At 36.8% G+C, this 23,521-nt stretch overlaps 1 protein-coding gene across 1 annotated transcript; it reads left to right on the top strand.

Annotated features, from left to right (window-relative positions):
- Positions 1-187: 187 nt before the first annotated feature.
- On the top strand, positions 188-15,555 carry LOC138305534 (uncharacterized). Its single transcript, XM_069245804.1, has 4 exons — positions 188-256; positions 6,477-6,625; positions 7,912-8,059; positions 9,576-15,555. The coding sequence occupies exons 2-4, from the start codon at positions 6,494-6,496 to the stop codon at positions 12,572-12,574; spliced, it is 3,279 nt and encodes a 1,092-aa protein (XP_069101905.1). The 5' UTR covers positions 188-256; positions 6,477-6,493; the 3' UTR covers positions 12,575-15,555.
- Positions 15,556-23,521: the final 7,966 nt, after the last annotated feature.

Here is a 23,521-nt window from a genome sequence, read left to right as displayed (position 1 = left end):
AAACAAACATATCTTGATTCCTAACTATGACATAATGTCGAATGTAAATTTCATCACAATAAAATGGTTTATATTTGTCATAAAATATTGATATTTATCAGAACACTGAAGAGGACTAGTTTGAGATGAAGTTTATACTTTTGATCCGGATTGCCTCCAGTTCTATTTTATTCATCCTTTTCCGGTTCGACCTTTGGCGCGGACAACACGTCCTTGTAAGAAGAACTGAACAATTGTTGAATAATCCAACATTAAGGTATTGCATGCTCTGGGATTTACGAAACCGATGCAATTCTATGACATTCTTGTAATGTCATAACGTTTTGTTCATAAAATTGTAATATTTCATAATCAGCAACTGTTGGATAATCTGTACTCTGAAACGAACGCTCTGCAAAATGGAGGATGTAGGGGGGCTCCAAAGGGGATCTTATAATTATGTATACATGCCCCTGGTTAGATTCTAGCAAAAATTATTTGTTTATCATCTTACCCAAAAATTCCCAGTGAAAAATATACTAAGTTTTTTAATTCTTTATCTAAGCATTTGACCGGAGTTTACAAGTTTACAATTATACATGTTGTAACTTAAAATACACTGCAGGCGTCTGCTCTGGTTTGAAAAAAGATAATAGTTGATGGTTTGTTTTTTTGTTTGTTTGTTTGATTAATTAACGTCCTATTAACAGCTATGGTCATGTAAGGACGGCCTCCCATGTATGCGGTGTGTTGCGTGTATGTTGTGCGAGGTGTGTGCCCTGGGAGACTGCGGTAAATTCTGACAACGGGCAAAACCAGTCGTCCCAAACACCCCGTTGTGACTGGAGCGCTATTAAATTTCACCGTACGATTATTATAACTTGCTTTAAACACGGAACTTTTTTAGACCATTGGTGTGTCAAATTTTCGGGGAAAGAACCCGACAGCCCATGAAAATCACAGGGGCCGAACCCAGCTCAATTCATGGCCGGATGTGACCCTCCACACCAGCCAAGCTAACATCAAAGACTGCGTCCGGACGGATATCAGAGGAAAGTCAGTCGCCTCGCCCAACGTCCACGGTCAGTGCATCCTACATTTAGCGCCTTTGCCTTGGATCATCCCCAATAGGGGCAGCAGGTGCACTTATCCTTCTCTATATGCGTCCTTGATTGATGTTATGCATATTTGTTTTCACATGTACAGTGAAGCTAATCGCCTTGCATTTGGAATACACTATAGTCATGAAGCATGCCGCCGGAAGAGGGTAGCCTGAGACGATATTCTCACCTGGGCTACAATGTACTGACATAGGCGATCTAGATTTCGTAATCGTCCCGTTTGCAGCCTCAGAGCATCATCGTCCGTCGTGCGTCAGAATGGCAATAAAGACGGCTTTTAAGTAAAACAATTTACATTTTTGACTTCTAGCATCTCTGCTGAACCAAATTTGTTTGAATTTCGCAGAAACCTTCCATGGCCATAGGTCAACGAAAATCGTGAATTATATGGCCCCAGCAGAGAGTTGGATTGACATATGCAAAGGGATCAAATATGCTAAAAATTTTTCCTCTTCTGAAATTCCAGAAAATGGTAGAATAGAATACTTTATAGATGGATGAAAAAACGCTGCCGATTCTGGGATACAATGAACTCTTCCTGGTAGGAGGTAGAAAATGTTAATTTGGTCCTGTGACCACGAAAAATTAAGAGCACATTCTTCCGTCATGGCCCGGCGTTGACACTTATATGCAGAGAATACCAATGTCCGAGTGAAGGTCATTGTCAGTAATACTTGCTGGATAACGGAACTGAGATAAATTGTTATGTTTTGTGTTTCTTATTTGTTATTGATTTTTGGAAAAAAGTATCCGGGTAAATTATGAAAGGAGTAGATATGATAGGACCAGTATTTGGCCTTAATTGTTCATGCAGGCCGAAAAATATTAACTCTGATCCACATCAATTTCACATCAATAAATACTCTCATACTTGCCATTCATCAAAACATAACTTTTTATAACCATGTACACGATGTGCTCCACCTATGACGTCATCAAGTTGATGATTTTCCTCTTCTCGCCAGATTTTGCTAGAAATTCATCATCTTTAGGTTAGAAAAGGCTTGAAATGGATTTGGCCGCCACCTTGGAGCAACTTTATATTTTGCATGGATATGCATAAATACACGATACACAAGGTGTGAAAATCTCTTTCTGCTCCACGAAGGCGGCCACATTCATTTTTAGAGAAAACCACTCAAAAAGTATGATTTTTCAAGGATTTTTGTGAAAAATGGTGGGAAACTGCATGTTGATGACGTCATAGTGAACACAATTGGCACATGCGGGATATTTTCAGGATGTAATGTGTTAGCAAATGTATTCAACAGTTATGTGGCAAAATATGTTGTTCTTTACTGGAGAATTAATTTTGGGGCCATATTCGAGTCTTAACGTACCTTCTCCTTTGTGAGAGAGACTTCAGATACTGTTGATTTCCAAGTACTAGACGACAGCTCCATTTGATGCCGTAATTTAACATGTATGTCATTTCCTTGTAAAGTGTCTTAATTCAATTTTCGTGCATATTCAGATTATATTTGATTTCAGATTCTTTACATTAAAAAGTGAATAGGAAACCAGAAAATCAATGGTCCTCGATGCAATGAATTTGTTACATTGTCAGTTACTGACCTCCTATAAAGACATAGAGGGTCAGTAAAAAAGTATACTTCAAAGCATCATATCCATGGTGATTACCCATGATTCCCCTCCACATATAGGTATAAAAAAAATGGCGGCCGCAAACTGAAGCTGTCAGTGTGTATAGGAATGGATTTTGAAGATTCGCCCTAGCTAGCTCGCCCTTGCCCCCTATAAATCTTACTGACCCTCTATGCCTTTATAAGGGGTCAGTAACTGACTATATATAACTAATAATGGATATCCAATAAAACTAGCGTTTTTCCACTTTGACTCACCACACATTATCACTTTGACATTGAATGAAAATAAAATTCAATCACATACATTTGGGAAAACATACAGTAAACATTGATAAGTCGAAGTTCCAATCTGATTAACACAGATCACCATTAATACACTACTTTATGGAGATCTGACAGCCACCCTAGATAGGTCATGCTCGGATGACCTCTCCCATTGCCATACAACAGATTTATTTCAACCAGGTGACATTAATTAACGTAGTGTATAATGTGATCTGTATTTTAATCAGATTGCGGAGACTTGATTTAAAGATATTAAAAGCCCGTCGGTGCTTTTGATTTACACCAAAGAACCAATTTAAAACTATCTCCTCATCTGCTATTGCAAACAGAGCCTTCAAATTTCCTATGACATACAGTAGTCCACGGGTGGATATAAAGACATTGATCCTAGGACATACAGTAGTCCACAGGTGGATATAAAGACATTGATCCTAGGACATACAGTAGTCCACGGGTGGATATAAAGACATTGATCCTAGGACATACAGTAGTCCACGGGTGGATATAACGACATTGATCCTAGGACATACAGTAGTCCACGGGTGGATATAAAGACATTGATCCTAGGACATACAGTAGTCCACGGGTGGATATAACGACATTGATCCTAGGACATACAGTAGTCCACGGGTGGATATAAAGACATTGATCCTAGGACATACAGTAGTCCACGGGTGGATATAAAGACATTGATCCTAGGACATACAGTAGTCCACGGGTGGATATAAAGACATTGATCCTAGGACATACAGTAGTCCACGGGTGGATATAACGACATTGATCCTAGGACATACAGTAGTCCACGGGTGGATATAAAGACATTGATCCTAGGACATACAGTAGTCCACGGGTGGATATAAAGACATTGATCCTAGGACATACAGTAGTCCACGGGTGGATATAAAGACATTGATCCTAGGACATACAGTAGTCCACGGGTGGATATAAAGACATTGATCCTAGGACATACAGTAGTCCACGGGTGGATATAAAGACATTGATCCTAGGACATACAGTAGTCCACGGGTGGATATAAAGACATTGATCCTAGGACATACAGTAGTCCATGGGTGGATATAAAGACATTGATCCTAGGACATACAGTAGTCCACGGGTGGATATAAAGACATTGATCCTAGGACATACAGTAGTCTATGGTTGGATATAAAGACATTAATCCTAGGACATACAGTAGTCCATTGGTGGATATAAAGACATTGATCCTAGGACATACAGTAGTCCACGGGTGGATATAAAGACATTGATCCTAGGACATACAGTAGTCCACGGGTGGATATAACGACATTGATCCTAGGACATGCAGTAGTCCACGGGTGGATATAAAGACATTGATCCTAGGACATACAGTAGTTCATGGGTAGATATAAAGACATTGATCCTAGGACATACAGTAGTCCACGGGTGGATATAAAGACATTGATCCTAGGACATACAGTAGTCCACGGGTGGATATAAAGACATTGATCCTAGGACATACAGTAGTCCACGGGTGGATATAAAGACATTGATCCTAGGACATACAGTAGTCCACGGGTAGATAAAACGACATTGATCCTAGGACATACAGTAGTCCATGGGTGGATATAAAGACATTGATCCTAGGACATACAGTAGTCCACGGGTGGGATATAAAGACATTGATCCTATGACATACAGTAGTCCACGGGTGGATATAAAGACATTGATCCTAGGACATACAGTAGTCCACGGGTGGATATAAAGACATTGATCCTAGGACATACAGTAGTCCACGGGTGGATATAAAGACATTGATCCTATGACATACAGTAGTCCACGGGTGGATATAAAGACATTGATCCTAGGACATACAGTAGTCCACGGGTGGATATAAAGACATTGATCCTAGGACATAACGGGTGGATATAAAGACATTGATCCTAGGACATACAGTAGTCCACGGGTGGATATAAAGACATTGATCCTAGGACATACAGTAGTCCACGGGTGGATATAAAGACATTGATCCTAGGACATACAGTAGTCCACGGGTGGATATAAAGACATTGATCCTAGGACATACAGTAGTCCACGGGTGGATATAAAGACATTGATCCTAGGACATACAGTAGTCCATGGTTGGATATAAAGACATTAATCCTAGGACATACAGTAGTCCATGGGTGGATATAAAGACATTGATCCTAGGACATACAGTAGTCCACGGGTGGATATAAAGACATTGATCCTAGGACATACAGTAGTCCACGGGTGGATATAAAGACATTGATCCTAGGACATACAGTAGTCCACAGGTGGATATAAAGACATTGATCCTAGGACATACAGTAGTCCACGGGTGGATATAAAGACATTGATCCTAGGACATACAGTAGTCCACGGGTGGATATAAAGACATTGATCCTAGGACATACAGTAGTCCACGGGTGGATATAAAGACATTGATCCTAGGACATACAGTAGTCCACGGGTGGATATAAAGACATTGATCCTAGGACATACAGTAGTCCACGGGTGGATATAAAGACATTGATCCTAGGACATACAGTAGTCCACGGGTGGATATAAAGACATTGATCCTAGGACATACAGTAGTCCACGGGTGGATATAAAGACATTGATCCTAGGACATACAGTAGTCCACGGGTGGATATAAAGACATTGATCCTAGGACATACAGTAGTCCACGGGTGGATATAAAGACATTGATCCTAGGACATACAGTAGTCCACGGGTGGATATAAAGACATTGATCCTAGGACATACAGTAGTCCACGGGTGGATATAAAGACATTGATCCTAGGACATACAGTAGTCCAGGTGGATATAAAGACATTAATCCTAGGACATACAGTAGTTCATGGGTGGATATAAAGACATTGATCCTAGGACATACAGTAGTCCACGGGTGGATATAAAGACATTGATCCTAGGACATACAGTAGTCCACGGGTGGATATAAAGACATTGATCCTAGGACATACAGTAGTCCACGGGTGGATATAAAGACATTGATAGTATAACCTCTGAAATATTGAGGATGATGGCTCTTTACAATAAAACAATTGTCATTAATGTTTTTTCTTTGTTTTCATACTAAATCTGACTTTTTCAGTGACAATTTATTTTTCGTACCATTATGAAAAAAATCTGAGAATGGTTGAAACAAATTTGTTTGCAAATTAATTTTTATGATAATCTGCTATGCATATCCCTATTAAATTAAAAAAGGGACAAAGAAGTAATTCCAACCGTGTAGATCACCTAGAAAAATTTGACAATTTATTTTGTCCACATGGTTGGAATTATTTCTTTTTCCCATATATACCATTTGAAGTAATTTGTATCCTACAGACTTATGTTTGATAGGATCCTGTGTCATCTGGAAAATCCTGTCGATATTACTTCTTTGACCCGTATTTAATAAAAAAGAAATAGTGACATCAATATCAGTGTTTAATTAATTAATGATTTTATATTGAAGGTGAGTAGGAACTATTGATGGCCACAGACTGCCCTGATATCTTGGAGCAAGCTCTGGCTGAGGTTGGATCGTATATAGACACAGATGCCGGGGCGGCCCCCTATATATCTACCCAGACTGAAAACATTATACAAGATGTTCAAACTTTGGTACGTGTTTCAAATATGGACATAAACAGCATGACCTCTGAACTATAAATGATGATGCTATGTTACTCTGAATATCATAGATAGAGTACGTTCCACACAGCTGACATGATGACAATCACATAAAATTATATATGATTAATTAAATGCTACCTATGACAAAATTAATTACCTTGATGCCAAAATAACAACATTCAATACAACCCACCTACCAGTCAGAGCTTTTTCTCACTGCTTTGGGATTGGGGCCCGTGGCTTTGAATTTGGGAAAATGTGTGACAAAACCAAGATTTGGGGAAAATTATGAAATAGTAAATAAATCATAACAAATAAGATTTTTTTATTTTCAGTGTAGTTAATGTGCTTTTTTGAAGCAAATTCGCAAATATTGAGTCCTTATCCAACTAAGTTCATGCAATATTTTTGGATAGTTATCAAAAAAAACTTTGGGAAATTTAAGACTTGAATTGGGAAAAATTATAAGGCTTTGCCATGGGGAATGGGGCCTAATTTCGGCCTCAAATCATGCTGGGGAAAAAAATCCCTGCCAGTATTCCTTGTACTAACTAACTATATAGCTACTTGTGTTGAGATCCTGCTTACAGTGCTTAATAATGACCCTGTTATTTTAAATCTTTTACAACAATTACTGCTTTTTAGGTTTCATTTGACCCGACTTTATTTCTTAATGAAATGGGCCAGGTTAATGCATAAGATAAAAAAATATCAAAAATGATTAATTGCATCCCAAAACAAATCTGTGGCACTATAATGTCTAAAGTGTATTGAAGTACTGATTGTGATTGCACCAAAAGCAAAATAAATTATTTTATATTATTTATTAGACATATATTATACACCATGAAATACCAATTACTGTTCAAATGATGAGTATCGTTTATGCTCTGTCAGGGATGGAGCATCTTTAATGTCTAAGATTGCATTTAATTACCCAGTCTGTTAGTAAAACAATTTCATGAAATAATAAGGGAAATCACTATAAGTTAGTGTAAGTCTAATGCTAAAACCTGGTTATATTGAAAAACTTTTATCATGTTAAGATTGTTTTTATCCATGTCAGACTGCATATATTAAATTAACTTTATCATTGATCAAAATGTATTATTACAATCACTATTTTATTTTTGATTGATGTGAATTTGTAATGAACAAGTAAAACAGACGTTCAATGTGTGGATTTGTAGTCAGACCATACCAGAGATCAGTTATGTTTTATGTATTAGAAGAATGAGAAGGAATCACAATTTGTTTTCCCTTTTTGTTTCTAGTGCACAAGACTTGCAGGAGAAGGGGAGGAAACTCTGTTTATATCAGTAAATGTATCAGGCAACCAGTGTGCTTACCTTGGCTCGACGCTCGGCAAAGACTTCATAGAGAAAAACAAATTTGTGCAAGGATTCTTCAGTTATTGTAATGGTAAGTCATAATATAGGATAGAAAAATACAATTAGTCAGGTCAAGATACAGGATAGGACTATTTTGATTAGCAGAAAGTTTTTGATTTAACTTATATGGGTTAAATCAAAGAATGATATTTAGATGTACATTTGTATTTTATTTTGTCAAGTACTATAAGTTCAACTTTCGTTCACAGCTTTTAGATTTCCTGAATTCAAAATAACTTTTGCAAAGAGTTAATTTTGTGGATTAAAATTTGTAATAAAAATAAATACGTATACATTTCAGCATAAGTAAGGTAGATACTAATATTGTATAGATAACTTTTCACAAATTTACTTTGATTTGTGATATTCATGAAAGTTAATGGTATATGCGAAAGAACAATCTGATTGAAATACACAGATTCTTATAACCGCTCATGATCAGTTCAATAGAGGATCTGACAACATCCCATAAGGGGTCATGTTTGGATGACCTTTGTAACATGTACGTGTACTTCAGATCCAATGTATTTTCTACACATTGCTACATTAATTGAAGCCATTATGTCCCAGTATACATATACGATTAGCTTTGTTGCGCTGTTTGGGCAAGATGACTTCAGACACGAAAATATTTCTGACAGCTTTTGCAAACAATTTCATCCCCTTAAAGTCACATCTAAGATTCTGGCAGCAGCAATTTGATTGGTTATTTCCAAAGGTCACCTGGACATGACCCCTAATGAGATGTTGTCAGATCGTCTTTTCCAACACGTAACAATAAGGATCTATATTTTAATCAGATTGGTGAAAGAAAGTTGGTTAACATGCAGTAGTCTTAAGATTATTGATAAGTATTGATGTCACTATTTTTAGCCAACCATCTGATGGTAGCGGATTATTCAATTCACCTTTAGTCCGTGGTCCATCTATCGTCTGTTCTGCCTTTCCTCTATAGTTAATTCTACTTATCGCTCTTGCTATTTCTCTCAAATTTTATATGTAGGTTCCTGTTGGTGTCTAGTTATACATTGCATTGTATGCATTTAACAATTAGGGTTTTATCCAATAAAAGAGTTTATTAGGCTGTCGCTATTTCTTAGAAAGTACTGAAAGGATTCAAATTCCAACTGCAGGTTCACCTTGGTGCCAAATTATGCATATGCAGGGGTTTCAATATCAGACGGTACCCGTTACTTTTTGGGAGTTAAACCTGGCTGTGTTATCGCCTGATTTGGGCTAATTTACATTAGATAATACAGATTGTATAGAAACGTACCCCTGAAAGTGTACTGCCTGTCCTGAAAGATAATGAAACCCCAGCATATGGGACTGACCTATACATATACATGTATGCTACAGGCTGTCCACTGTCCCTAAAATTCCACAAGCATTTGATTCTAGACTCAAGTTATTTAATTTACATATAATGTACCTTATTTTCATTGTAGATAGATATGAGTCTAGGATAAGTTAATTTAACTCACAGGCATTTGATTATAGACTGAAGTTATTTAATTTACATTTAATGTACCTTCTTTTCATTGTAGACAAATATGAGTCAAGGCTAAGCCAGTCAAGCTCACAAGTGAAGACTCCTAACACAGCTGTACCAGTGACGTCAGGCAACCACGAGGGAATATCCATACAGCCAGGAAACAACCAGGTATCTAAGCAACCGGGTTTCCTTAACCTGGCAACACAGAAAACAGGTATTAAAGACCTACTCAAGAAACCAGGTCTTGTCAGCCTTGCAAAACCGCAACAAAGTAACGAAGACTTACTCCGGAAACCAAGTTGCCAAGGCTTTACTAAGCAGCCAGGTCTTGTTAGCCTTGCAACAGAGCAACAAGAACAATCCACTACCTTGTGTCAGGTAACAGGCAATACTATGAACCAGGGACTGAGTAAAATGTCCGACAACAAACCCAGTACCCCTCAGACCACTCTGCCAGCGATACCACATGTGCCTGTCTATCGGTCTCTACTGAGTAAGAGTGGCAAGTTTAGTGGTCCGGTAAATTCCCCAGTGCCACAGCCTAAAGTAGACCAAAAAGGAAAAAAGCAATCACTGCCGCCAGACTCAACCACATTGACTAACTCTGAGAAAACCTTAGACAAATCTATAAGCGCAGATTTACCAGATGAAGAGGAAGAAGTCCCTGTCAGTAAATCCCCAAATCCCAAAAAATCAAAAGATGGGAAAAGCGAAGAGGTTCTCGTTTTAATACAACCTAAAGATTCTAACAGCAAAGAAAGTATTTTAGTGTACAAGACCCAAGAGGAATCCCAAAAGATTATGATGAAGAAACGTGGCCGACCTCGGAAATCTCTTGCTGGTGATATAAATGCAACATTAACAGGTCAAATTACAAAAACACCAAACACTCAGACCCAGGCAAAACAAGCTGAAGCTGTGGATGGAACACCAATGTCACCGGGATATGCTACCAAGAGGCAAACAAGAAGTGAAGCTCCATCTGTACCTTCTCCAAATGGCAGAACGAAAAGACAAACAGCTGTTTTAAGCACTTCACAGACAACTCCTTCTAATGACACAAAAGGACCATTTCATATGCGGACAAGAAGTGGGGGGAAAGCAAAACACATGCCTTGGCTCGATAAGTGGAAAGACAAGGATGATTTTGAAAGCAATGAAACGGAAACAGGTAAAGAAAAGTCGATAGAAGTATCCCCAGAGAGAAAGAGCACGAGTGGCAATAAGCGGAAGGATCCAATGAACACTAGTGGTTTCAGAAAAAAGATCAAAGTCGAGGTGAAATCTGATGATGAAAATGCCGATGATTCACAAGACGGTGGCTTAGATGTGAGTAAACAAGAAAACAATAAGTCCACATCATATCTAGATGACTCGCCGTCTAAAAAACACGAATCTGAAGACATGGAAGTTGACGACGACGACAAAGATGCCGAGTCTGAAATACCAGAGAAAGGTATATTACACGATGATTCAATCAACATTACTGAAGATAGCTCAGGAGATAGTGCATGTCAGGCAGTTACAGAGGAAGAAGAGGATACCATTAGGAAAGATGGCGGGGATACAGAGGAAGTAACGGCCAGAGAAAGTGATGACCAGCTGGACACAGACTCCTCAGAAAAGCACGATATTCAAAATTTCGGTGAAGACGACGACGACGACGACGACGATGATGATGATGATGATGATGATGATGATGATGAAGATGATAATGAAGAATCTAAGAGTGATGATGTACACCAGTGCAATACTTGTGAGAAGAAACTAGAAACATCTGTTAAACTGAAACTCCACGAGAAGATTCACACGTCAGGGCAGTACGTTTGTGACGTGTGTGGGAAGTGTTACCTACAGGAACGCGCCCTTCTCCGTCACACTAATCAGGTACACCGAAGCAAACTTCTACCCTGTACTGAATGTGACGAAGTCTTCAAAAACCAGCGCCAGCGGGACGAACATCTCGCCATTAAACATAATTTACCGACAATAATCAAGTGTAAGAGTTGTGACGAGACGTTCAAGGATTACAAGGAGTTGCGCAGTCACGCCAAGTCTCACGTTGTTCCCTGCGTCTGTGAGTATTGTGGTAAATCATTCCCCCGCCGGACAGACCTGGTGATGCACCGTCGAGTTCACACCAAAGAGAAACCTATCAAGTGTAATATCTGTGGACGAGGGTTCGCACGGGCCAGTACACTACTGAGTCATAAACTGACGCACAGAGACTACAACGCGTTTCAGTGTGAGGTGTGTGGCCGAACATTTAAAACGAAAGAGTCCATGAGGCAGCACCGCAAAGTTCACATGAAGGAGTCGACAGTTCCGTGTGATCATTGTGACCAGAAGTTCAGGACGTTTGACGGCGTCAAGAACCACATCATTCAATGTCATCCAGAGATCGCCCCTCCAGAGAAATGGTTTGTGTATACATGTGACAAGTGCCATAAGAGATTCGGTGGGAAACAGCAATATATACGACATATGAGTGTGCACACGGGTGTTCGACCGCACGACTGTAACTTGTGCGGGAAATCCTATCCTACTGTGGGCGCTCTTAACACACACAAGAAAACTCATAAAGAATGCATGCCAGCACGACAGTTCCATTGTAATGTTTGCAACCATCATTTCGGGATCCTCTCCAAGATGAAACGTCATATGGAGACCGCCAAACACATCCAGTACTGCATGGCGGTTGGTGTGGACCCGATGGGCAATCTCCGTGAATATGAAGCGAAGATCGCAGCAGAGGGAAATACCCGTGCGCATGCGGGCGGTGTTCAGGTTCCAGCCGACGGATCAATGCCGATTGTGATCAAAAACGAGATTCCGGAACTTGTCGATTACGAGGGAGATGAGACGGTCGAGTGTGTGCTCATACATCTCCCTGACGACGAGGTGGCACTACAAGATGGCGCCCAGATTGTGTACAGTATAAACACGGAGGACGGGACGATAGAATCTGTCTTCCATGAGACTGCCCCTACAGAGGAGACGGTCACTACCGAACCAGCCCCAGCCACAGATAATGTTAAAATTCTAAACTAAAGAAGAAGTAATGTGAAGCTATAAAATTGTCAGAAATTAGAAAAATCCAAACGTTTTAGAATTACATTTTGGGTAGTGATCAAGTCGAGTTGACCTATAAATTAACTATGATACTCGGTAACTCGTTAACCAATTATGACATATTTTAATTATTCCGATTCAAAGACTGGAACACTTCATTATAAAGTATCAGGGGTAAATTCTAACAGAACAGAAACCGAAAGACCGAGATATTCTGTAGGTAGAAAATGACATCAATACTAGGCGAAATAGACAGGATACAATGGGAGTAACATACAAAGATACCAGCAGTGATCGATATTAGTGTATAATAGTTTTTTTTATAACATCCCCACACACACTTCAGTTTAGGTCAGTGTTCATTTAAATTTACTTTCAAAGGGTAAGATGTTCTGTAGCAAACACAGATTTCTGAAATGGCAATTTTCGGTCAGAAATTTCAAATCTGGTTTACCTCTTCTACGTCAATGGTCAGCGGCTAACAGCTAAGTCAAGCGCGTTTTGTGGTGTACGATTTCTCTTGGCATAATTATTAAAGATGCTCTTTCGCCGACGGAACATAAATGATGCTCTTCATTTCAACAATAATTGGGATTTAATTGACTATATATACAAAGGTATATAGATAAGTCTAATTAGCACAAAAATAATATAAGATCATTTATTTTACTTTTGGTACATGGGCAATCAATACTTCAGTCCATATATGAAATAGTGCCACGGAATTTTTTCGGGATACAATTAATTATTTTCAATATCTTTATCTTGAAGTAAAATGGGAAGCTCAAACTTTTCAGTGGTGGTAATGGTGCAAAGTAAATAACATTTTTGTAACTGAAGAAAAATATTAATTCATCTGCTCATGTTTTTGATAGAGAAAAATACCATTCGTCAGCGGTGGAGCATCTTTACGGTTCTTTTGAATACTAAATCATTAACGTTGTGGAATATTTCTAAACGTACGGTCTTTATTTTTGATATTTTTAGAAAAAAATATGTTATTTTGATAGCTTATGTAGTCAGTCGTGATACTTTGTGGAATATTATGCTACTAGAAAGTAAATGAAATCCATATATGCAAGCAAATATCATGTTAAAGAAATCAGTAACATATTCGATTGGTTTTAATGAGAACTACTTTGTATAACACTGGACATTGTAAAATTTTCTAACCCGATGAAATTTAAGAAATATGTTTCTTAAGGAATGTAGAACAATACATTTATGTCATATTTTCATTCATAGTTTTATGGATGTGTCAGATGACTTACATATGTATTTACGTCAATATTTTACTCCAGATTATAAAGGTTATTCTTGGCGTCATTTTTTAATTTAAATACATGTAGCCAAAAATGTTAATCTTATCGGGATATATATTCAATTTGTATGATTAATGGTTTAATGCCTTTTTGGTGTAATAATTTTATATAGAAATTATATTATTATTGAGCGAATGTTTGAATATCTACTCTAGTCCTGTATAGATTTCCGAAATTAAATTATCTCCATAGCATGTTTGATGTTCCTGTACAATAAATGTACTATACATTTGATTACAGTGACTGTATAACAAATCAAGTTCTTCAGGTGTACATTTATCCTGTACTTCGTTATTTATGTTTTGGTTATTTAAGTCCGTTTCTAAAATTTTAAACATGTACATGGACGAAGTCTCGAATCATGTTTCATTGAAGATTGTTGGCAGGTTATATATCAGTATCTCTTAAAATGACCACTTTCAGCATCGGAAATCCTGCTTAGTGCCATTAAAGAACTAATGTTAATTCATTGTTCACTTAAAGATGCTCCACCGCTGACAAATGATATTTTTTCACTATCAAAAACACGAGAAGACGATTTAGTATTTTTCTTCAGTTACAAAAGTTACTTACTTTACACCATTACCACCATTGAAAAGTTTGAGCTTCTAATTTCCCTTCAAGTTAAAGTTACAAAAAATAATTAATTGCATCCCGAAAAAATTCCCTGCCACTATATCCTATATGGAATTAAGTACCGATTGCGCATGCACCAAAGGCAAAATAAATTATTTTATATAATTTTTTGTGTTAATTAGACATATATATACACGATTAAACACCAATTATTGTTCAAGTGATTAATATCATTTATACGCGGTCGGCGGTGGAGCATCTTTAACATTAGTTTTTTAATGGGATGTTCAGCGATGGGAAACTGACAAACATCGCCTATTAGAAGTTTCCTATTGCAAACATCTATCGTTGTATAGGTGAATTCATAATTATATAGTCGGTTATTTACAACTACGCGAGTAAAAATGTTGGCGAATATTACTATAAACTAACATTTCAGCGGGTTTAAAATTATGTAATCTGTCTTTAAGAGACTTCAAGATGCCTTCGCATATATATATGATTCAATAATTTCTCAATGTTTCATGGATTATTTATAGCGATCTAAGGAATTTTAACGAAATATGAAATCTACCATCCCCGCTGAAATGATTGGCTATATAGGTCTAAGTCCTGAAATCATTCATCGTCTCATTTCATCGTTTTATTAACAAATATATTGAAACATTGACGAGCGATTGTAGTATTTGTTCATTTTACCATGTTCCAGTTCCAGTTAAATTGTTCTGGTACAAAGTGGTCTGTTTGACTGCCGTTCGGGAAGGGCATTACTTCAAACCAAGTGGATGTACCAATTCATGTTCAGAAATATTATGGTTAGATGTGAACAGCTACAGATGGTATGATTGAACCACAGGCGTTTGATTCTATAGCTACAGACACTTCTAGTATATGTGTAATCCTGGAAAACATAAGATGTGTGTATATAACTGTAGAATCAAAAGCCTGTGTTTGATCCAATGATTGTGTGAACTGAATGACTATGTTGTCTTATTCTGGTTTATATAAATGTTTGATCATGTTGTTGCCGATTTATTTTCGTTCATTAAAGTTATTAAGTTATAAAAAGACTTATATATTTATTTCACTCATCCAAAAGAGGAGCCAGTTTGTCTTACACTGTAAACGTGCTTATATTAACAAATTCAATTTGTTTAGAGCAAATGCGACGGAATGAAAATTATAATTTATTAGCGCGGATAAAAATTAGCGCAATTCAGTGGTAATATATACATATTGAAAATACGCTTTTACAAAATAAAGTTCCGAGTTAGTGCTTCAAAGACAGTGCAAAAAATAAAAAATACCACTAAAACAAGTACGTTTGCAGTGATGTTAGTGCTTCAAAGACAGTGTGAAAATAAAAATACCACTAAAACAAGTACGTTTGCAGTATTGTTAGTGCTTCAAAGACAGTGTGAAAATAAAAATACCACTAAAACAAGTACGTTTGCAGTAATGTTAGTGCTTCAAAGACAGTACTAAAATAAAAATACCACTTAAACAAGTACGTTTACAATAATGTGAGTGCTTCAAAGACAGTGCTAAAAATAAAAATACCACCTAAACAAGTACGTTTGCAGTATTGTTAGTACCTCAAAGAAAGTGTGAAAATAAAAATACTACTAAAACGAGTACGTTTGCAGTAATGTAAGTGCTTCAAAGACAGTGCTAGAATAAAAATACCACTTAAAAAGTACGTTTCCAGTATTGTTAGTGCTTCAAAGACAGTGTGAAAATAAAAAAAATACCACTAAAACAAGTAGTTTTGCAGTATTTTTAGTGCTTCAAAGACAGTGTGAAAATAAAAAAATACCACTTAAACAAGTAAGTTTGCAGTAATGTTAGTGCTTCAAAGACAGCACTAAAATAAAAATACCACTTAAACAAGCACGTTTGCAGTAATGTTAGTTCTTCAAAGACTGTGAAAAAAATACCACTAAAACAAGTACGATGTTAGTATTGTTAGTGCTTTAAAGACAGTGTGAAAATATAAATACCACTAAAACAAGTACGTTTGCAGTATTATTAGTACTTTAAAGAAAGTGTGAAAATAAAAATACCACGAAAACGAGTACGTTTGCAGTAATGTTAGTGCTTCAAAGACAATGTGAAAATAAAAATACCACTAAAACAAGTACGTTTGCAGTATTGTTTGTGCTTCAAAGACAGTACTTAAATAATAAAAAAAACACTTAAACAAGTAGTTTTGCAGTATTGTTAGTGCTTCAAAGATAGTGCTAAAATAAAATACCACTGAAACAAGTACGTTTGCAGTATTATTAGTACTTTAAAGAAAGTGTGAAAATAAAAATACCACTAAAACGAGTACGTTTGCAGTAATGTTTGTACTTCAAAGACAGTGCTAAAATAAAAATACCACTTAAACAAGTACGTTTGCAGTAATGTTAGTGCTTCAAAAAATTGCGAAAATAAAAATACCACTTAAACAACTACGTTTTCAGTAATGTTAGTGCTTTAAAGACAGTGCTAAAATAAAAATAACACTAAATCAAGTAAGTTTTCAGCAATGTTAGTGCTTCAAAAGCAGAGTGAAAATAAAGATACCACTAAAACAAGTACGTTTGCAGTTTTTTCGAAATTCTTACACGTATTATATGCATGATGTATGTTGATCGACCAAGTGAAATTCTCAAATATAAACGAAAATCGGTGCTTAATTATAATGCCAGCATTCTAATCTATAAGAGTTAGATCACTTCTTTTAGTACCGTATATACAAATGATACACTTGATGTATATATATATTAGAATGGATGTCATTTTCACGAAGAAAAAAACAATTCATTCAAGATCGCAAATTCGTTTTACATTCACATATACGTGTCGTCACTATGTATTGCTAATGACATTTGATATAAGAATATGAATCTTTTTTTTTTAACAAAGGTTTTTTTTTTAATTTTTTAATTTAGTACAGTACTACAGGCTGCTCTTTATACCGACATTTCGGTATTTTCAATAGATTGGATTGCCTACCTTGGCTTTTCTGGTAGGTTATCGAATCAAATCACAAAAATTATATAGTGACTACTCCAAACACAAGTTCAGCATTAAGAACCTGACAGCTACGTAAACATTGTATTACAAGTTGGAAGTTAGGCCTAATCTATTGGAACTTAGTGAAAACTGTTCATATCTTCAAACTGTACATACCGTTTGATTGTTGATATATAGGATTTTTTAAGAATTAAATGTCAAAAACAGCGATTGATTCCTAAAAAGCACCTGCCGACAAACATCAACGACACACACATTTTCATGTTATCAAGGCGTAATTATAAACCTGTGTGAGACGCGGGAGATCTAGAATTTTAATAATTGGACTGCTCCCCATGTAATTAACTGTTATAATTAAAACAGAATGCCACCATGTCATGCTGCACGTGGTCATGACAGTTGATGAGGATGTACAGGTTTATCTTCCCCGTGGAGTGCGTCACATGCAAGTCGGTCAACCCGACCCCCCGGGCGTCTGTCATTTGCACATAAACTAATATAGAAACTGCCTGTTTCAGAATTTCTTTTAAAAGATAATGTAGCTGTATTTGATCTGCATCAATTGTTTTGTGTAATCATTGCCAATCTGATTTTATCAATTTTGAGTGATTTACAACTATCGAACCCATAGGCGTGCAGTTGTCGTGTAGTCAATTAAAATGTCTGCACTAATTATAGAACTGAACTTGTACAATGTAAATATTAAATGTAAAGAGGTTGCTGTATTGGTGTAGATTAACGCCAGTAACATATGTTGTACGTTTGGTTCGGACGCGTGATCACCCAGTAAACTACGGTTGACATTTCTGGCAGTATTCGCTAACGTCGTATCAATTGCAAAATCCCGAAGAAAACCTTCTTGATGTTGCGATTGAAGTCTCGGCGTATTCAAGTCATTTTAAGAATACACATTAAATTCCAAAGCATGTCTTGTAAGAAAATGGTTTTGAGACATTGCTTGGATCATGTCGCATCAAACATCTTATTATGAAAGTAAAACATGGTTATAGATACATGTAGAAGACAAGTATCGTTTTACAGCAAGGAATCGCCTGTTAATTTCCGGTACGATTGTTTGTAAATATGCACTGAAGGAAGACGTAAATCAGTTGAAAATTCAACGTACATTCTGTCTTCAAGATAAACATGTTTCAATCAAATTTTACTCTTGAGACAATACAATCACTGCTTTCTGAAGAACGATAATTTCCTGCAGTGAAAACAACGAATCGACAAATTATCAGACGCTAGGTCGCTTTACATAGTGCGCGTGTGATCTAGAGTACGGTTCAAACATCAAATCAGACTTGCAACTCGGACTTAAGTAAACTCCGAAATTCTAAACACACTGAAAAATAAAAGGGTTTTAATTGAATCTTTACAAAAACTGTTTGACGAAATTTATATTAGATACACTGTCAACCAGAGCCTATGTGGTGAAATATACCAATTTATATTGCATTTGGTAGTTTTGAAATTTGTTCTAGACAATTAAATAACATATATCGGGCACGTGTTTCTACATGTAACTTAGCAGATCCCACGCTTGTCTCCGGCAGCATTCTTCAGTGATATAGCACTATAAAAAGGGAAAGAGTTACACTATAAAAGAAGACACAACACGAATATACCGCAGTCTCCCAAAACACGCACAGCACACAAAATACATGCTACACACCTTATACATGGGAGGTCGTCCTTACATGACGCTGGCTGTTAATAGGACGTTAATTAATCAATCAATCAAACAAACAAACGCACGCGTAATGTTTGTCCTTCTATCCTTAATTACTATCACCAGTTTTACCTGTGAATCCGCTGCGGCCTATATATAGACAGGTTATGAGATACATGTATAATATCTGCCTCCAGTTGATATCTGACGATGAGTCGTGTATCAGTTATCAACATTTTGGTATCAGGCGAAACAAGCAATGTTTGAGTCATTAAAGGGACAATTCACTCCGGCTAATTCTTTTACATAACCAAGTAGCAAAACATAGCATAAATGTATTGTTCTACATTTCTTATGAAACATATAACGTAAAACATTGACAAATTCCACGCCATTGTTAAGTATTTTAATTAATATCGTTGAAATATCAAATTATTGATCAATACGATTAAGCAGGTACAAAATGGACGCTGTACACATACCCGAGCCAAAGTCACGCACGTTAAACAAATAAACTACATAACCACTGAGAAGGTGATAAAATGTTTTTAGACAAGACAATTCACCTAATAAGGTAAACATACTACTGTCAGAGCGATTTGAGCAGTTCTAGACAACAGTTGCATATTACTCTACGAGCAAGGGACAGGGTTCGGCATACAAGAAGTTCGACCACAATGTGTAATGGCGGACAGCGAGAGAGTTTGAACATCTACACACATGTCACCACCATGGGCTTTTCAGGCATATCACAGTAAAACCGACTGATCTAATTTCCATTAGAACTGTCTTTTTTCCGATATATGTACCATTTTTAATGTTCTTTTAGACTGAATTGTCCCTTTAAAGGCCCACCGTTTTTCCTTTACAAAGATTAAATGTTTATCAATTGCAAGTGTAATGTCACCCCCGACACTCCAGTGGTTACTGTCAGTGACGTGAATATAACGTCAGTGGTAGTAGCCCCTGTTACATCGAGGATGTTTGAACATGTGTATTTATGTTCTAAAATGAAGTTAAATATCAAATAATTACACACGTGTATTAAAAAATACGTGTCATTAGCGTCCTGGCTAGGATAGAAGTAAGATTACATATAAGTAAGGCCTATTGTTGTATAGAGTATAGGATTACTTACAGACCTGCACATATCACACACAGCAGAGGTTTACACATATCACACACAGCATGGTTTACACATATCACACACAGCATGGTTTACACATATCACACACCACAGCATGGGTTACACATATCACACACGCATGGGTTTACACATATCACACACAGCATGGTTTACACATATCACACACAGCATGGTTTACACATATCACACACAGCATGGGTTTACACATATCACACACAGCATGGGTTTCACATGGTTTACACATATCACACACAGCATGGGTTTACACATATCACACACAGCATGGGTTTACACATATCACACACAGCATGGGTTTACACATATCACACACAGCATGGGTTTACACATATCACACACAGCATGGGTTTACACATATCACACACAGCATGGGTTTACAGCATGGGTTTACACATATCACACACAGCATGGGTTTACACATATCACACACAGCATGGGTTTACACATATCACACACAGCATGGGTTTACACATGCATGGGTTTACACATATCACACACAGCATGGGTTTACACATATCACACACAGCATGGGTTTACACATATCACACACAGCATGGGTTTACACATATCACAACAGCATGGGTTTACACATATCACCACAGCATGGGTTTACACATATCACACACAGCATGTTTACACATACACACACACATGTTTACACATATCACACACAGCATGGGTTTACACATATCACACACAGCATGGTTTAACATATCACACACAGCATGGGCATGGGTTTACACATATCACACACAGCACACATATCACACACAGCATGGGTTTACACATATCACACACAGCATGGTTTACACATATCACACACAGCATGGGTTTACACATATCACACACAGCATGGGTTTACACATATCACACACAGCATGGATTTGGATTTACACATATCACACACAGCATGGGTTTACACATATCACACACAGCATGGGTTTACACGTTCGGTCATCAGACAATTACATACCGTCAGACATTCTGTGTTAATGACGCATGAAATGGGTTGATCCGAGAAAATCCCTGGCCTTATTTTGATTGACACATATAGCGTGACTTTAACGTCGTATTTGAGATGATATAATGAACCTGGTGTCAATGTCCACTTACTGGTAATGTGTTAGGACACCCATCCGTCGCACGTGACAAGTGTACAGGTAATACATATATCTAACGACAAAACGACTCAATACACTTTATTACATTTTTCAATCCAAAATAATCGCGCTGACTATAAAAATGAATATAAAGAATATACAGGACACTCTACATATTTAATGTTATTGCAGATAGACTCTATTCACACATAGTACAGTACAAATTGCCAAGATACAACTATGTACATTGGAATAAAAATTAATGAAAACTCTTTTCAATATTGCTTAGCAGTTTTAAAAGATATCTTAGACTAATCTTTACTCGTCATAAAGTGACGATGGAATTTCATTCATGGCGAGATTACTTCCCTTTATATAATCATGGCAAATACATGTAGGTGTCTCAATTACTAACGGTAAATAGATCCTTAAAGGGCCACTACCTTTCCGAAACGGCTTTTAATTTTTAAAATAGGAATGTAAAACGAGATAAATAATTTTGTAGAGTTGCAGAAGTTATTAACTATACGTTTACTAGCACACTTATCATCACCTTCATAACTGTTTAATTAGAATAAATAAAATGTTAATTTTCATAACGCGGGTCGTTTTATGTTTCCCGCCGTCGTCCTAATTGCCGCGCGGTAGTTGACTTTCACTGCGTCAGACGGCAAAACAGCGACATGAATCTCCACTGTTATCGTACATTAGACAGGAAATCATGCATATGTTTGATGTTGTAACCTCATCTTAAGCCATCGATATATATTTTCTTTTGTTATTAATATTTTTAAGAAACCTTTATATTTTGCCCAGGAAAGGTAGTGGGCCTTTAACCATTCTTACAGTAAAAAACAACAATACCACAAGAAAAAAAACATATCGATGGCCTAAGATGAGTTCCCAACACATATGCAAAATTCCATGCGTACGTTTTGTAATATAAGATAACGGTGGAGATTCATTGCGCTGTTTTGCCGTCGAGCGCGGTGAAGGTCAACTACCGGGCGGTATTTAGGACGACATCGGGAAACATTAGACGACCCGCGTTATGAAAATTAAACATTTTATTTATTTTAATTATATTTTTGGAAGATGATAATAAATGTCGTATTAACGGTAAATTGATAACTTTTGCGAGTTTACAAAATTATCGATCTCGTTTTACATTCCTTTTTTTTTTTTTTTAAATCAAAAGCTGTTACGGAAATGTAGTGGGTCGACACAAACGCATCTAGACCACAAGTATATAGAGTACGATTGTTAACTATTTTTATCTAGACCTCTAAAACGTCTAAAAAGGTCTTAGGGCACTCTATGTTGAGTCCAAAATTATACAATCTGTAACTAATTCTTAGATCCCTGTGACCTAGACCAAAGGAAACTCACAAAAATGACTAGTTTACAATGGGATCACTCTGAATAATGTAAACTGTATCTAGTTTCCTCGCCATGGAACCATATAGAAATCTTTGATTTAGTTTTTGTAAAGCCAACAAAAATTAAAGTAACTGTATGTTATGTAACGTGTAATTAGCTTTTATAATCTGTGGGTCATGTCCATGTGGCCTGTTGTTTTTTATCGTGGTATATAGCCCGAGATACACTGGCTCTAACACCAGACTTACATGTAGGCATTATGACAGATAAATGTCTGGTTTAGGGCTCTACACTAGACACCTCTCTGTCATAATGTCAAAGTCTGGTGTCAGGGCCAAAGTGTCTCGGGCTTAGTTGTATATTGCTTGTGTATAACCAATCAAAATTAGCTTCCTGGTATTTAGGTTTGATGTTAAAGTGAATAACCTCCAAAATATCAATACTACAGTAACAAGTACAAATGTAAGCACCTATATACTTTGGTTTAAGTTATATGTAAGTATATAAACCAGTCACCGACACCCATTATATAAGTTACTGTGGAGGTCTATATGGTTGCCATCACAACGTTAGTTTGAATTATTTTTCTTCTCTTTGTTTCTTATTCCTTTGTTAACTTAGTAAAAATCTTTCGTTTCTTAAAATCAATAATTTTAATCCATCTAATTATTGACCAATTAAATGTAT

This window comes from Argopecten irradians, chromosome 13 (assembly GCF_041381155.1).
Source record: "Argopecten irradians isolate NY chromosome 13, Ai_NY, whole genome shotgun sequence".
Classification (NCBI taxonomy): domain Eukaryota; kingdom Metazoa; phylum Mollusca; class Bivalvia; order Pectinida; family Pectinidae; genus Argopecten; species Argopecten irradians.
This window is presented reverse-complemented; position numbering and strand designations above follow the sequence as displayed.